Source organism: Periplaneta americana, chromosome 2, assembly GCF_040183065.1.
Source record: "Periplaneta americana isolate PAMFEO1 chromosome 2, P.americana_PAMFEO1_priV1, whole genome shotgun sequence".
Lineage (NCBI taxonomy): Eukaryota > Metazoa > Arthropoda > Insecta > Blattodea > Blattidae > Periplaneta > Periplaneta americana.
The window spans coordinates 108851529-108867612 of NC_091118.1; the positions used below are offsets into that span (position 1 = coordinate 108851529).

Sequence of the window (16084 nt, forward strand, 5' to 3'; positions counted from 1 at the left end):
TTCTGTTTTCCAATTACAACTCATTTCTGAGGAATACAGGATGGAAATTTCAATTAATAAAACTAAATAAAGTAATGGGATTCATTGGAAAACACCATCTCCACAGCAAAATTTGGCTTTATAATAAACCTGTAGAACAGGTCTCATGTTTTAAATATTTGGGTTATCATTAGAGCTATGAACAAGAAAAAGATATTTCTTAAAAAGTGAATTACTTTAACTATACAATAAATACCATTAATAACATTTTCAAACCTTCTCTTGTTCAAAAACACACAAGAATTCGCCCCCCCCTCCAATATTTTAACATAGATTAACATTCTGTTTTCCAATTACAGCTCATTTCTGAGGAATACAGGATGGAAATTTCAATTAATAAAACTAAAGTAATGGGATTCATCAGAAAAAATCATTTCCGCAGCAAAATTTGCCTGTATAATAAACCGGTAGAACAGGTCTCATGTTTTAAATATTTGGGTTATCATTTGAACTATGAACAAGAAGAAGATATTTCTACAAAACTGAATTACTTTAACTATGCAATGAATACCATTAATAACATTTTCAAACCTTCTCTTGTCCAAAAACACACAAGAATTAAAGCCTATAAAACAATGGCAAGACCTTTTCTCATGTATGGAAGTGAAGCTTGGACCATACATAAATGTGATGAACACCAAATCACTGTCAATGAAATGAAGTTTTTAAGAAGAACTGCTGGCTATACTAGATTAAACAAAAAGAAAAATTTGGATATTTTGAAAGAAGTAAATACTGACCCAATTTTAGAGAAAATTAAAAATTACAGACAGAAATGGAAATCTCATATAACTCAGGATGCCTAGAACAAGGATACCACGCCAAGCACTAAATTACCGCCCATTAGAAGCAAGATCTTTGGGCTATCCGCTGAAACGATAGAGTGAGACCTTAACAGGCCACCAGCCTTAATACATGATAGGAAGAAGAAAAAGAGTAACAAATTAAAGAATATATAATTTTGTTTTGCAATTACAGCACTTTTCCACATTAAGACTCCAATCCTACTTTTATTATAACTGCTGTGAATTAGAGAATTGAAAATGATCTTCATATTATGTTAAAGTTATCAGATTTTTTTTTCACAATTCCTGGGGACAGATATAACGTATTTAAAAATACTTTTAACATTTCTATTAGTTTTTAACAATTTAAAGAATTAAAATGCTGGTACTCATTTTGTTTATAGATTTAACTGCAGCTCTTTTTTTTTTTTCAGAAGAGTTAATTTTTTTAAGCAAGTCTTCTGTAGATCTCAATTTTTCAGTTAAATACTGACAGGTCATGTTGAATCTAGTTAAGATAGCAAGCTTGACAGAAACAGTTTCTAAAGTCATTTTGAATTTCTGTGATGTCCACATCATGTTCATTATTGAAACTCTCCACTTCAGGACACAGAGATAATTCAATCAACTTCTGGAGTTGTGCAGAGGGAATCATTTTCTCAGATAAAAATTTAAAAATTTCACTCCATTTTGAGCAAAAAGTAGCATTTTCTTCATTCTACTTTGTCATTTCCTCTAAAGTCACATCTTTCTTCAAGCAGGAAATTTCATCAAAATAAATATGTTATCTTCATCCACGTCAAGTTCATCTACATATGAGCCATTCAGACCAGAAGTGGTGTAAGTCAAAATTGAGTACTGAGGATTAAAGTAAAAATTCCGTAAAATACAGCGCAAGTAGCAATTAATATGTCCTTCTTGCTATTCATTGATTACTAATAGCTTAAATAAATTGAATATTAATTACTACTTTGCACTGTATTTTACAGAATGTTTACTTTAATCCTAATTACCCATTTTAGACTTACACCACTTCTGCTCTCAACAGCTCATATGAAGAAAAATAAAGGACTGTCTCTTCAAATTTTTCTCTTTCTAGAGGAGGTCTCGGCGGCCGGGTAGCTCAGTTGGTAGAGCAGCTGGCTACGGACTGGAAGGTCCGGGGTTCGATCCCAGGTGGTGACAGGATTTTTTCTCGTTGCCAAACTTTCAGAACGGCCCCTAGGTTCACTCAGCCTCCTATAAAATTGAGTACCGGGGTTTTCCCGGGGGTAAAAGGCGGTCAGAGCATGGTGCCGACCACACCACCTCATTCTAGTGCCGAGGTCACGGAAAGCATGGGGCTCTACCTCCATGCCCCCCAAGTGCCTTCATGGCATGTTACGGGGATACCTTTACCTTCACCTTTTTTATCTAGAGGAGGTCTCAGCAATTTAAGTATATTTCATAGATATCTTATCTTGTGGATCAATAACACAGCCACTGGAATATTCAACAGCATTTTTATGAAATTCATGAGAGACACTGAAAATTATGTTGAGTTGTGAAATAAGAGCCACTTTTTCTAAGAAGTGCAAAAATTGCTTAATAAATTGATGGTGGAATAAATTTATCTTCTTTCTTGGCGTTCAATTTTTTTTATTAACTTCAATAACAATGGAAGAGTCGACTTCAGTTAAGTCCTCCCCTTCAGTTTTGATTATGGCATCATGAAAAAGCTGCAAAATTGCATTTGCAAAATTTATTACAGCAATATGCAAGGATCATTGTTGTTGTTTAGTCAACTGTCCGAAAACAGGTCTGAACCTCACAAGTGATACGAAGAAGGCACTGCTTATGAGGCAACTAGACCAGGAGATAATGGGGTAGTGTGGCAGTTCTTCCCCCTCTCCATTGCATACATCGCGACTAGCTACATATTACACTAGTCAGACTTTAGATGCATACAAAGAATTGTTCTTCCTCTGTCACATATCATCAAGTGAGATATACTGCCTTATAATAGCTGTACACTTAGCGGCAAAAAGAATGGGCCGACTCTTGGTCGATAGAAATGCTAAGTTCTATTGCAGTTCACTCGTGTAAACGTAACCCACTGCAAGGCATTGCTGTGGTGTCTCTTCATTGAAAGTCGTCCGTCTATAATGTAATAAACCGCGCAGTGTGTGGCCCGGTGGTAAGAAGTCTGACATCCGTACCAGAGGTTGTGAGTTTGCCTCCTGGTACGGTAAAATTATTATTTTTTTATTTTAATTTTTACTTAATTTATTAGTTTAAATGTGAAATGACATTTGTTAACAAACTTCGTTATGCCTGCCTTGTAAAAATATTATTGCCCATCACCTGTGGGCTATTAATAGGTGAGACCTGGCTTGTATAAACAAAAATACTTGTTTCACATCCTAAAAAACCAGACGCATATCAAACACAAATAAATAATTAAATTAACAAAAACAAACAATTTTTTTAATATATTAACCAAAACAAGGCCTGTGGTGGGGACTAGTATCTCGTCCACAAACCACCTGCGTCAACAACTGCCCTCATTCTGCGCAGCATGGAGTCCACAAGATTATGGAACAGATCTAAATTCTTCACTATCTCCTCCCACGCATCTAAACTCTGTCCCACAATTCCTCAGGTGTCCGAACAGGTGGTTGTTCTGCCCAATTAGAGCGGAGGATCCTTTTGACTGCAGCCCACAAATTTTTAATCGGATTCATATCTGGTGAATTTGGAGACTAGTCGACTGGGTCGACATCACGCCTCCTCGTAAACCATCTTTGAATCCGGTTGGCGGTGTGTATCGGATGATTATCCTGCTGGAAGAAAAGTGTTCCTTCTGGATACTGTTTTTGGGCAGAAGGGATCATTACATTTGCCAAAATGTGTTCGTAGACTTCTGCCGTAAACCGCCCGTGGATGCGTTCTAGAAGTCCTGCCCCATCGTATGATATCCATCCCCAACAAGCGACCCTCACACAACCCGACTTCTTAATAATTCGTCTCACGAAGCGTTCATCGTATCGGTGGCCATTCATACAATAAACTAGGGCAGTACTATTGTTGCTATTGGAGACAATTACCTCGTCGGAGAAAATGACATTTCTCCAATCGAAGTCCTGTTGGAGAGTAGCATATGCAGAATAACCAATGCGAACCAGGGCAATGAGTCATTGTTTCTGTGCCATCTTCAAGCGTAATGACGAGACAGAACGTTGTATTAACAGATAGCAGTATTGCTTGAAAGAGAGAGGGAGGTTTATTATTTATTAGAGTTTGGGCATATTCTATGAGATATCGCCACATAATTATAGCTTTGCAAGACATGTATCATGTCAAATTTGTAATTAAAAAAAAATAGATTGGGGGAGATTCGAACCTTAAGTTACTACTATCAACTTGTTCAATTGACCAATGCCATAACGACTTACGCTACTGTGACTGTTAAATATAAGTTTGGCATAATACGTGGTTTTCCTGTTCATATTCGCTCCGGTTGATTTTGTATTTATCAATTTTATTATTATTTCACTCTTCAAGGGCCCTGATGTATCTAGAATCAACCCGCCATTCAATTTTATAACATATTTTAGACTCAAACAAAATACAGCAAATTTAAATGGTTTAATTATGTGTTACCTAGTGAACTATGGCTTTGACGAGACAAGCATACACAATGTTATGTCTCTGGAACTTAGAAATTGTCGGCCGGCCCATTCTTTTTGCTGCTAAGTGTACATATCAGCCAGAACCTCAATCACAGACACCAGGGATCATTAAACCATATTATTAATGAAAATCTGGGGATATTGGGGGAAAAATTATTAAATTCACCAACATTTCAGGGACGAATTTTGTCTGGGGACAGGAAGAAAAACTCGGGGACTGTCCCTGGGAAACGGGGACATCTGGTAACCTTATATTAACTTATGTCAACATTTATTGGTCCTGTGACTAATACTGCATTTTATTATTGTTTATTAAGTAGTAGTAGTAGTAGTAGTAGTAGTAATAATAATAATAATAATAATAATAATAATAATAATAATAATAAAAAATAATAATATTTCATTGAATAATATGGAATTAGTAGCAGGTTTTGAGATGTATAAAAAAACAGGACATGAATATTTTTATTAGTTTCAGATAGCCTAGGCCTACATAACATTCTGAATATCCTGTGACTAACATAACCCTTAAACCATATTAATTAACAATGAAAATCTGGGGATATTTGGGAAAAATGATTAAATCTGGGGACATTCCAGGGACGAATTTTGTCTGGAGACAGAAAGCATAACTCTAGGACTGTCCCTGGGAAATGGGGACATCTGGTAACCTTATATTATGTCAACATTTATTGGGCCTGTGACTAACACTGCACTTTATTATTGTTTATTCAGTAAATAATAATAATAATAATAATAATAATAATAATAATAATAATAATAATAATAATAATAATTCACTGAATTAATATGGAGTTAGTAGAAGTTTTTGAGATGTATAAAACTAAAAAAACAGGACATGAATATTTTTATTAGTTTTAGATACATAACATTCTGAATGTCCTGTGACTAAAATAACCCTTACTGTGGAACGACCTTGCAACATTCATTACACCAGAAATCAGTTCCTTGCAAAAACTGGCTATTCACATTCAGATTCCTATGAACATCTAGCATATCACGTTGTTAAATAAAGCCAACGTTACTGTTTTAGTTTTAATTAACACATTCGGGAATTATTTGTCCTCTTTTCCTATTTCACTAACTTCAGTCCTCAATGAGTAACAAGACAGTGTAAAAGAGTGCAACAGTAACAAAGTGAGGTAGACCTAAAGAATGGAAGAAAGTGTGTGGAAAAAAATTAAACATAATGGATGTAGTGAGCGTAACAGTGAACACTGATGAAATAAATAGACAGAGACTCTACATGAGAAAAATAATAAGCTGAAATGAAAATTAAAATATTTGGAAGATGAACAAAGAAAAACTCGATATTTTTGGTGTGGAAGAAAAAGACAAGGAATAATCATGGAAAACTTATGAAGTGATTGTAAATAAATTTGTGTTGGGAATGGTTAGGATTTGAAATTAGGAGTGTAGGCCTACAAGTAAAGGATATTTTCAGGTTAAGAAGAGGAAAGAAAACAGATCTATATTGGTGAAGTTCGATATGCCAGTAACATCTAAGAAGTATGAAAAAAAGGTTGAAATGGTTAGAATAGTTGGTGTAGTGAAAATTGAGTCTGGAATAAAAAGTAAACATAGTGTGAGGTATGGGGAATTGGATTTAGATTGAAATAGGTTTTGAGCGATAAATAGTGTCGGATGAGTAAAGTACAAAATAGACGAAGTGGTAAGAGAAAAGAAAGGCTATGGAAGAACACAGTGTAGAACAATCAGAGGTAAGTGCATGAGTCGTTTAAATTATAGAAAGTGTAAGAATATAGTGTAAAGGTAGTAAATTAGTTAGTGAAGTGATGTAGCTAAATAGCAAAGTGAGTGAGAAGTATGAATTAACAACGTTACATGTCAGTAAGGACCAAGAATTAGGACAGTAAGGAATATAGTGCATCAGGTGCGATAGAGAATACAAAAACATTTTTTGTCATATGAGTATAACAAGTAAGAGATTGAAATGGTAATGAAAAGTATGTATATAGTGAAAATAGAGTCTGAAATAAATAGTAAATGTAAAGATAGGTATAGGGAAATTAGTTTTAGATAGGTTTTTAGGAAGATATATAGTGTCAGATGAATAACGTACAAATTAGATGAAGTGATAAGTAAACGATTGGACACAGAAGGATACAGCATTGAATAGGCCCTAAAGGAAGATAAGCGAATGAGTTGTCCACTAAGTTTAAAATTGTTGTTAAGTAGTGTAAGAATGGGAATACTGGCCCAAATACAGCAGTGACAGTAAATCATATTATGTAATTTCACTAGGACCTAACTGTATTTTATGACAAATCTATTTTTCAAAATGTTCACTACATTTATTCGATTAAAGTGAATCATGTTTATTAACGTGAAAGGATAAGATATGAAACTGCCTTTCGTGTAACAAAATAATTATAAGAAAAAAACTGTTTCTTGCCATGTTGTAAACTACGAGCACATTTTTCTCCTTTCCCCACACTGAATATTAGACCACCTCCTGCAATTTTATGGTTTTGCACACAAAATTGACACATAACAGTTCGATTTTGTGTTGCTATTTAGCTAAGTGACTAAAAAGTAAAACATGTGACTATTAACACATTAATTAGTGATCCGAAAGGCTTAGGCTAGGTATAACAGCATTTTCACCAAATTCCAGCGATTATGGTTGCAGCACTTCCCTTCTCAGTATTTTCATAAGCTTAAATCAGCCAACTGATCTATAATATTTTATAGACTAACTGGTCTCAATTATCCTCATCTTTCTCTTTTAGTGTGGCCATAACATTATTACATTAATAGTTCTTGATTAATTGATATTGCACGTGTATGAGGAATTTTCGCATCAACAAAATGCATTCTACTTAATGCTAATACGGGTAGAAAAAATCTACACATTTGAAGATCCTTGAATATCAGTAAATATGTCAGTGATGGGAAGCACAAAGGCAAAGGGCAAACCTCGAAGAGCCTAGTGTATATATGTAAATGCATATAACATGGCCGAAAAGAAGTGTAAAGTAAAAGACAAATTATACCTACTAAGGCCATGGAGTCCTACATGCTAATGGGAGGCAACTGGATATCAGTCCTATGTGCTTGCCACCTTCACCCACCAAGTATATACCTGTGGTACTCATTTCTTTTAAAGGCTGAGTGAACCTCAGAGCTGATGTGTGACAGAAGGATTAGAACAATGGGGAAAATCCATGACCACATCTGCAATCGAACTTGTAAGCTTTTGGTTTGTAGTGTAATGCCTTAACAAAGATGCTACAGTGAGCCCTCGATAAATGAGTGTATACTCCCTAAATTTCACATTTGCATATTTAACTTTCAAACTGTTGAGCACTGTTCCGTGTTACAAGGACGGACTTTTTTGCTCTAAAAACCAGCGGCACTACTGCATGTCAGTGCTCTCGATCTCACATACTTATATATCATCATTATCTTCCTAACAGGTGATAGTCCTAGAAGGACCATTCCGGTCTACAAACGTTTTCCAGCTATTTCTTCATAGGACGACCCAGTGATCTTTTCCCTGTTGATCTGTAGTTCAAGATCACTTGAGGAATCCTTGTTCTAGGAATATGCTTGACATAGTGAAGCCAACTGTCTTGATATTGAGGAATATACTGCAGTACAGGTTCCATTCCCAGTTCTTGTAGGATGTCATTTCTTTTATGATCCCATTTAGTGTATCCTGCTGTTTGGCACATAAACATCATTTCACTGACAGTAATTCTACTTTCATCGCTTTTTCATAAGGTCCAAGCTTCGCTGCCGTAACAGGTCTTGCTAAGTCTTGTACAGAAGAGTGCAGGCATGTTTCTGGACTAAAGAAGGTTTCATTATACTGTTGATAATGCCTGCAGATTTATTGAATTTAATTTTTTTTTTTTAGATATCTAGATGAGATAAGAAGGAAAGCTTGAAACCAAGATAACTGAATTCGTTAACCCTTTCTAAAATGTTACCATTTATACAAATTTTGTTTCGTACAGGTTCTTTCATGCAGAATGCCATTGTTTTTTTTTTTCTGTGGTATTTCCATGTGATATTTATCAGCTATTAATTTTAAACTATAGATTGATCATTGTAAATCATCTTCTGAAGTGGATAGCAAAACCAAATCATCTGCAAAAGTCAGTACGTCCAGACACAAATTTCGATTTAAAGTGCATAAGATTTGCTGATGATTTATTTATTTTAGTAGATTATTTTACAAACGCTTTATCAACAGCTTAGGTTATTTAGCGTCTGAATGAGATGAAGGAGATAATGCTGGTGAAATGAGTCCGGGGTCCAACACCGAAAGTTACCCAGCATTTGCTCATATTGGATTGAGGGAAACCCCGGAAAAACCTCTATCAGGTAACTTGCCCCACCTGGTTTTGCGGCTAGACACGCTAACCGTTAATCCACAGGTGTGGAGTTTGCTGATGATATGGCATTGTTAGCAGGAGAGGAAATGATATTAAAAAATATGCTACTGGAGCTAAATGACAGCTGTGCACAGTATGGGATGAAGATAAATGCAAATAAGACGAAGAGCATAGCCATAGGAAGAAAAATACAAAAGATAAACTTGCGAATTCTAAATGAGGCCATAGAGCAAGTGGACAGTTTCAAATACTTGGGGTGTACTATAAGCAGTAACATGAGCTGCTGCAAGGAAGTCAAAAGGAAGGTAACAATGGCCAAGGAAGCTTTTAATAGAAAAAGGAGCATCTTCTGCGGACCTCTGGAAAAAGAACTAAGGAAGAGACTAGTGAATTGCTTTGTATGGAGTGTGGCATTGTATGGGGGCAGAAACATAGACATTATGGCGAAGTGAAGAGAAGTGAATAGAAGCATTTGAAATGTGGATATGGAGAAGAATGGAACATGTGAAGTGGACAGACAGAATAAGAAATGAAGCTGTGTTGGAAAGAGTGGGTGAAGAAAGAATGATGCTGAAGCTGATCAGGAAGAGGAAAAGGAATTGGTTGGGTCACTGGCTGAGAAGAAACTGTCTATTGAAAGATGCATTGGAAGGAATGGTGAACGGGAGAAGAGTTCGGGGTAGAAGTTTCAAGACGACATTAAAATATATGGATCATATGAGGAAACAAAGAGGATGGTAGAAAATAGGAAAGACTGGAGAAAGCTGTGTTTGCAGTGAAAGATCTGCCCTTGGGCAGAACACTACATGAATGAATTATATGACCATGTCTTGAGTTTCTAAATTCCCATACTATTGTATTCATATAAATATTGAATAAAAGGGATGAGAGAGGATATCCTTATTTGACACCGGTAAAAATTTCTAACCAATCAGACATTTTCTTATAAATTTTGACAGAAATGAAAGTTTCTTTGTAGGCCTATGAGTTAAAAATATTTTCAATTATTTGTTGTGGTATAATTATCACATATTAGTATTTCAATAAGTTTGTTGCAGTTTACATGATCAAAAGCTTTCTTGAAATCAATAAATGCAATATGTGTTTCTATTAAATTCCTGATGTTTCTCTACCAAAACTTTCGTTGTGAAGTATTCATCACAGCATAAACTCCCTTTCCTAAATCCATTCTGCTCTTCTCCCAATATGTTCTCATTATATCTGTCTAATTTGTTTTTATGTTAGAGAAAATTTTACAACCGGTATTTACTAAACTAATTCGTCTGTAATTATTGCAGTCATTTCTGTTTCCTTCCTTATAGATTGGTATTACTATAGAATTCAACCAACTTCTAGGAGGTTCTGCTCCATTGCAAATCAAATTTAGAAAATTTAAAAGTCTAAATAAAAATGGTTGATTTGTATGTTTGAAGAGTTCGATGTTTATACAGTCATTTCCTGATGCTTATTGCTCTTCATATTTTTCCTCAAATTTCCTCAAATGAGATGGGTTCTGTGTCAGAATTTTGTGAGTATTGTAGCATAGGAGGAGACGTATCCTGACATCTTGATAATATTTTAACCATAAATTTTTGAGGAATTGTATTAAGTCGAGCAGTCTCTTTAATTTCGTTACTCATGAATTTTAAAATTTTATACACTTGGGGCTGAGGTCTTGCAATGTCATTTTTCTAAGAAAGACATATAGCCTATGTATTCTTCCCAATTTTTTCTATGATTTTTCCTCACTTCACGTTTAGCAATTGCTCTTTTCCGATGATATTCAATTTTGTCTTCTTCCTTTCTTGTATTAAGATATTTCTGATATGTTTCTCGCTTTTCTTAAGTAATCTTTTTAATATTTTCATCCCAATTTCTTAGTCCTCTTTTCTTTGCCATTTTGTCTTTGTCCCCAAGCTTTCAAATGCTGCTTGTTTTATTACATCTGTGATAGGCTATTCTTCCATTCTTCTTCAATATCTGTGCTCAATGCCTTTGTTTTATTTATTTCATCTAATTGCTTTTTTGTATAACCATATTGTACTGGGGTCTTTAAGCAGGTGGGCTTCATTATGATAACTCTATGTTCGGATTTGTTGGTTCTTTGTGTTTTCTTTTATACCACCTTGGTATCATTCGGACAGGACATACTAATAAAAATATAGCATATGAGTGTATAAAACAATGAATACACCAAAAACTTCCTGTCTACTTCTACACCTATATTGTGCATGGGAGTAGATGATGTCTCGAATTATATATGCTTATGAATGTTTCACTGTTCTTGTCTTTCTTAAAATTAAAAATGTTCTTTATTCTTACAATAGCTATGAGACGAAACAATTTTAATCTCAGCATTTGGTAAAAGATTCATCCTCTTCGAAATCACAATCAAACAAAAGATTACTCTCCGACTTGTCTTAATTCAATACAGGCTCTAGCTAGGTACTCCGAGACCTCGCCTGCTTGCCTACATATTGAAAGTGCATAAGAGTCACTTCAAAACATGACAAGGGAGAACAAAAACATACATGAGGCCAGAACCCATTGATCTTGCATGTAAAACTGAATAAATGTAGAACCTTTCATCAACTGCATTCATCATAATGTCACTCAAACTATGTTAGGCCTATTACATTTTCCTTCTTTCCAGTGAAATAAAGTTTTTATTTTATTAAAAAATACACAATATAATCTTTGCTAAGAAAAAGAACTTGAAAATCACTACTGTACTCCCATTTCGTACACACTTGGATGTGACTGCCCTTCTTTGCTGAAGGAAAAGCAACCTCAAAAGTGTAGCCATACATATTATAGTGGCCAATAAATTCTAATTTGGTAGTACCATAGCAGTAAATTTTTAGATTTTTCCTTAAGCTTTGCACTCATACGAATGACGAAATACCTTTATGGCCAAAGAATTTTTCTCAATCTTTATTCAGAAAATAGTCTTAGGCATACCTTAATTTAATTTTCTTAATTAAGTGCCTGTAAGTTAACTTAAATCTCATAATAAATTTTCGAAATTTAAAAAATTATTTTAAGGTAAATATAATATATTATAGGCTAGGTTATGAATGACGTTGCATTATACAATGCATATGTACAGAATAAGCAAAAAAAAATCCCATTACACTTTTTAATTGCCTGAAAAACAAAACTGTGCATGAAAAATGAGTCACGTTGGAGACATCTGCTACACATTTCCAGATGTGATCATGACAGGAGACATCTGATGGTTTCTGAGGGAAACCATAACAAAAATCACAACAGTAACCAACATTATTTCGCTACCATTTCAAAACTGCAAAATACAGATACGAGCATTTCCAATGTGGAAGAGACTTGTGACTGCCGTGTGAATCCATAAGTGGCCATATAAGTTACCAGAAAAAACATGAGTACCATAATATCATGCAGGATTTCAGGGTTCGTTTTGGTAAGAAGTCACTGAGCACAGATAAATTTATTGTTGAAAGTGGTAGAAAAAGGCTTTCAGTACAGGATGTGTTAAATATGTGCCAAAATGTAGATCTTCCACGTGGCGAGAAACTTGTGCTGCTATCACTGAGTCACTGGCTCGATAGCTGATAAAATCAATAAAAAATATGCTTCCAAGTTACAAGTGTCGCGATCAATAATGCGCGACTACAAGAAGGAAGACCTTAAAATGAAAGCTTTTTGCCCTGTAACTGTCAATGAAGTAACAGACAGGAACTTGGACAGGCACCAGATTACATGTGCTTTGTTGCCACAAACATTTCCTACACGTGTGAAGCAGAAGAAAACTCTCTTCATGATGAATGCATCATTCACAGCAGTCATGAAATTAGAACATCTTCTGAGCTAAGGAGAATCCCCACAATCCTCCGCATGTAATCACAATGAAACTCACACTGACGTCCTCGACATATAACAGGTACATAGACTTATAGTAGGTAAATATAGCATAACAACAGGCGTAAGTAGTAGGACTTTTCGTCCACTTTGTGCAGGAGGAAAAGATAAAATTAACGACGTACCGTATTTTATATGTTCGTGTACCCTCTTTCTACAAATACGATTTAAGGTAGTAACTGACATTTCATAAATTCTCCTTGAAGTCCATAGTCTTTCAATCCTGTACTACACAAAAGCTTTTTCCTCATTACTTTTCGACTAATGACGATGAGAGAATGAATGTCAACAGCTTCAAAAGAAGGGACGGCAAAGACATTATGTTCTACGTTAAACACGTTTGACCCTAATTTTGTACAAGTTTTTAATGGAACTGATACAAAAAGTCCCATAATCTAATCAAATAGCCTATTTAACTTGGTATCCAATAATATCTGAAACTTAAAAAGAAACAAATTGCCTACTACAGCTAACACGATCATAAATGTGTATTGTATTAACCAACTAACATGTGTTTTTTGTTCCAAACGATAAATATTAATATTAGAAACATGTGAACCCCCCCCCACCCAAAAATAATGTTATTACAAGTGACTAGGTCTATCCTATGTTGTTACCTAGGCTATTAGTGACATAGAGACACTCGCACATTGGTATAATAGTAACAATAGACTTTCTTACCAAAATTTCTACACAATCGATGGTACCTTGACTGTTTTACTCAAGAGAATTCATGCAAATATAGTATAAAGTGGGCATTTTTCTTATTATAAGGAGTTAACATAATCACCTAGGGAAGGCATCGAAGAACCAAGTCCTCTTGGTGTTGGGGAAGGCCACTCTCATGCCTGACATTAACGGTGAATGAAGAATGACAGCTCCCACTTCATAACGTGATGCCAAGTCCACTGTCGGAACTGTTCCGATGCTCTGTCCATACAGGATTATATTCTCCGGAGATATCCCGTACCTGGTGCGAAGAGCGTGCCATGCAGCATCGATGTCGGCATACAAATTCTTTTCTGATGGTTTTCCCGTACTCACTCCATAACCTGAGTAGTCGTAACTGAATATGTTGCAATTTATGCGCGAACCAAGTCCTAGATAAAAACTACTCATCTGTCCAAGATCAACAGCATTACCGTGTGAAAATAATATTGTAAATCGGGCATTTGTACTGCACCTCACAAATAAACATGCAATGCGATTACCCCGAGAAGTCCGTGTAAAGAATCCCTCAATATTTTCTTTTTCTCTTTCAGAATATTGCCACTCCGCTCGTTCAGTAAGGTTCAAACTGAATTTTGAACCCGTTTCGTCCGCCAGAAAATTATATGTAGGTTCGGGTGGTAGGAATGCCAGTTTGGCAGCAATTCTTGTTGGACAAGGAGGACAACAAAACAAACAGCACAACTCACTTAAACTCAAACCGTTCATTGTTGATCCCCTCTTCACTTGGTCTAATCACCACAAATTCAGTCACCCTTCACGAAAATAGAAATTACCCAATTATTTCTAAAGTTTTTACAACACAATACTGAATTATTGACTCATCTTTATTTTCAGTCAGCCATGGTAAATTTTCACTCTCAATCACGGCCCATCGCGTTCTAATACTACATGTAAGTATTCTGTGAAAAAGGGAGAAGATGATGTTATACACGTAACTATGATAATACTCGTTGACTTAAAATTTTTAAATAATTAAATACTTTAAATCAGTAAATATTTATTATGTAACTCAATTCCTACAGCATTATAACAAAAGAATTAAAAAGGTATCACAATAATCAACACAATACAATAACAAATTATAATACTACGTATCATATTCCTATACTAGCGCTAGTGTAGTAACATTTTTACATATCACTGAATAACATATGTCTTTCATTACCGACACAGGACAAGAAAGGATTTAATCAAGATTTAATCCACTGTAATATTACAAGTATTTCTAAATCATTATTCAAAAACGATGTGTCAACTGCGACGTTATTAAATTTAGTGGCAATAGAATTGGTGAGAAGTTTATAACAATTTGACGAGACTATGGATTCGCACGCGATTACCTGACATTGGCAATACAGTTTGGTAAAAAAAAAACCTATAGAGTTAGTATAATACTTATGGTAAAAACCTCAGAAAACCCAGTCAGATAATCAACCCAAAACACATTTGAACCCACACCTGAGCGTAGTATCCGACCACGCGTCCACCTCGCTGCCGACTGGACCACGTCGATAGTCTATAGGTATTTTAAAATTGTTGTTAGATTAATTAACCTAATAATTTCAACAATCTATACAAAAATTAAACATACAGGAAACTTGAGATAATAGATGGCGTGCTAAAAAAATAGGAAAACAAGCTTTTGACACGTGGGCCTCTAATTCATTATTAAGAAAAAGTGTGGTTGTTTATGCTGTCCAAAAGCAGATTCTCTGATAGACAACAGAAGAGTAATGTCATCCGAGTGGTCAAATGGACTCAAAATGTCGGCTAAAAACTCAGCCGTGAGAAACATCACTGGTAGAAATTCCGGTAGGCCTACTAACCATTGTCGCCATACTGGTTGCAGCGAGATCGAAACCCTTCACAACATATTGGGTTTTTGCCATAAGGGAGAATTACTTCGAAATAATCGCCACCATAAGTTTAGATCACTGCTGGCATCTACATTACGAAGCCTTAAATGGGATCTTCATGAGGCAGTTTTCTGTTTGTCCTCTTCAGGATCATCTAGCCCTAGATCGCAAGAGAAAGAAGGCATTAATTCTAGATCCTACCATGAGGATTGAACAAAAAATTAGACTTCTGAAGTAGATTTACACAAAACAAATCTATACTATGAACCATGTATACCATATTTCAGCCATAAATACAGCATCAACCCAGAGGGCTGGCCTGTGAGAGGATTACTATTTGGTAATCGCGGAGGTATAAGTAAGTAGGCTATTCGTAGAATATTTTAAACAAATTCGGCATACCACACAGAATATTAGAACAAATGACTCATTATTATTATTATTATTATTATTATTATTATTATTATTATTATTATTATTATTATTATTATTAAGGACTCATTGTGTATTTTACAGTAATATTTACTATGCCTAAATTATTCTAATAAGTTGTGACACTTTTATACTCTTTTATTTATAGCACTGTTAAATTGCATGTCTTTTATTTTTTAAGTGCTTTTAAAATATTATATAAACCCATGTTCAAATTCCTAGTTTTATAATTTTGTTCTGTTGTTGTAGGCCTACAATTACTGTAAATTTCTTCCTTTTTATCCTTA

At 35.0% G+C, this 16084-nt stretch overlaps 1 protein-coding gene across 2 annotated transcripts in view; it reads right to left on the minus strand.

Annotated features, from left to right (window-relative positions):
* LOC138694485 (alpha/beta hydrolase domain-containing protein 17B) overlaps positions 1-14377 on the minus strand; it is a 69457-nt gene extending 55080 nt beyond the window's left edge. For both annotated transcript variants that reach the window (XR_011330952.1, XM_069818252.1), the window contains exon 1: positions 13568-14377. Coding sequence is in view for 1 of the 2 variants with exons in the window: in XM_069818252.1 (XP_069674353.1) it covers positions 13568-14214 (647 nt within the window). In the remaining variant the exon portion in view is untranslated. The remainder of the gene's footprint in view (positions 1-13567) is intronic.
* Positions 14378-16084: the final 1707 nt, after the last annotated feature.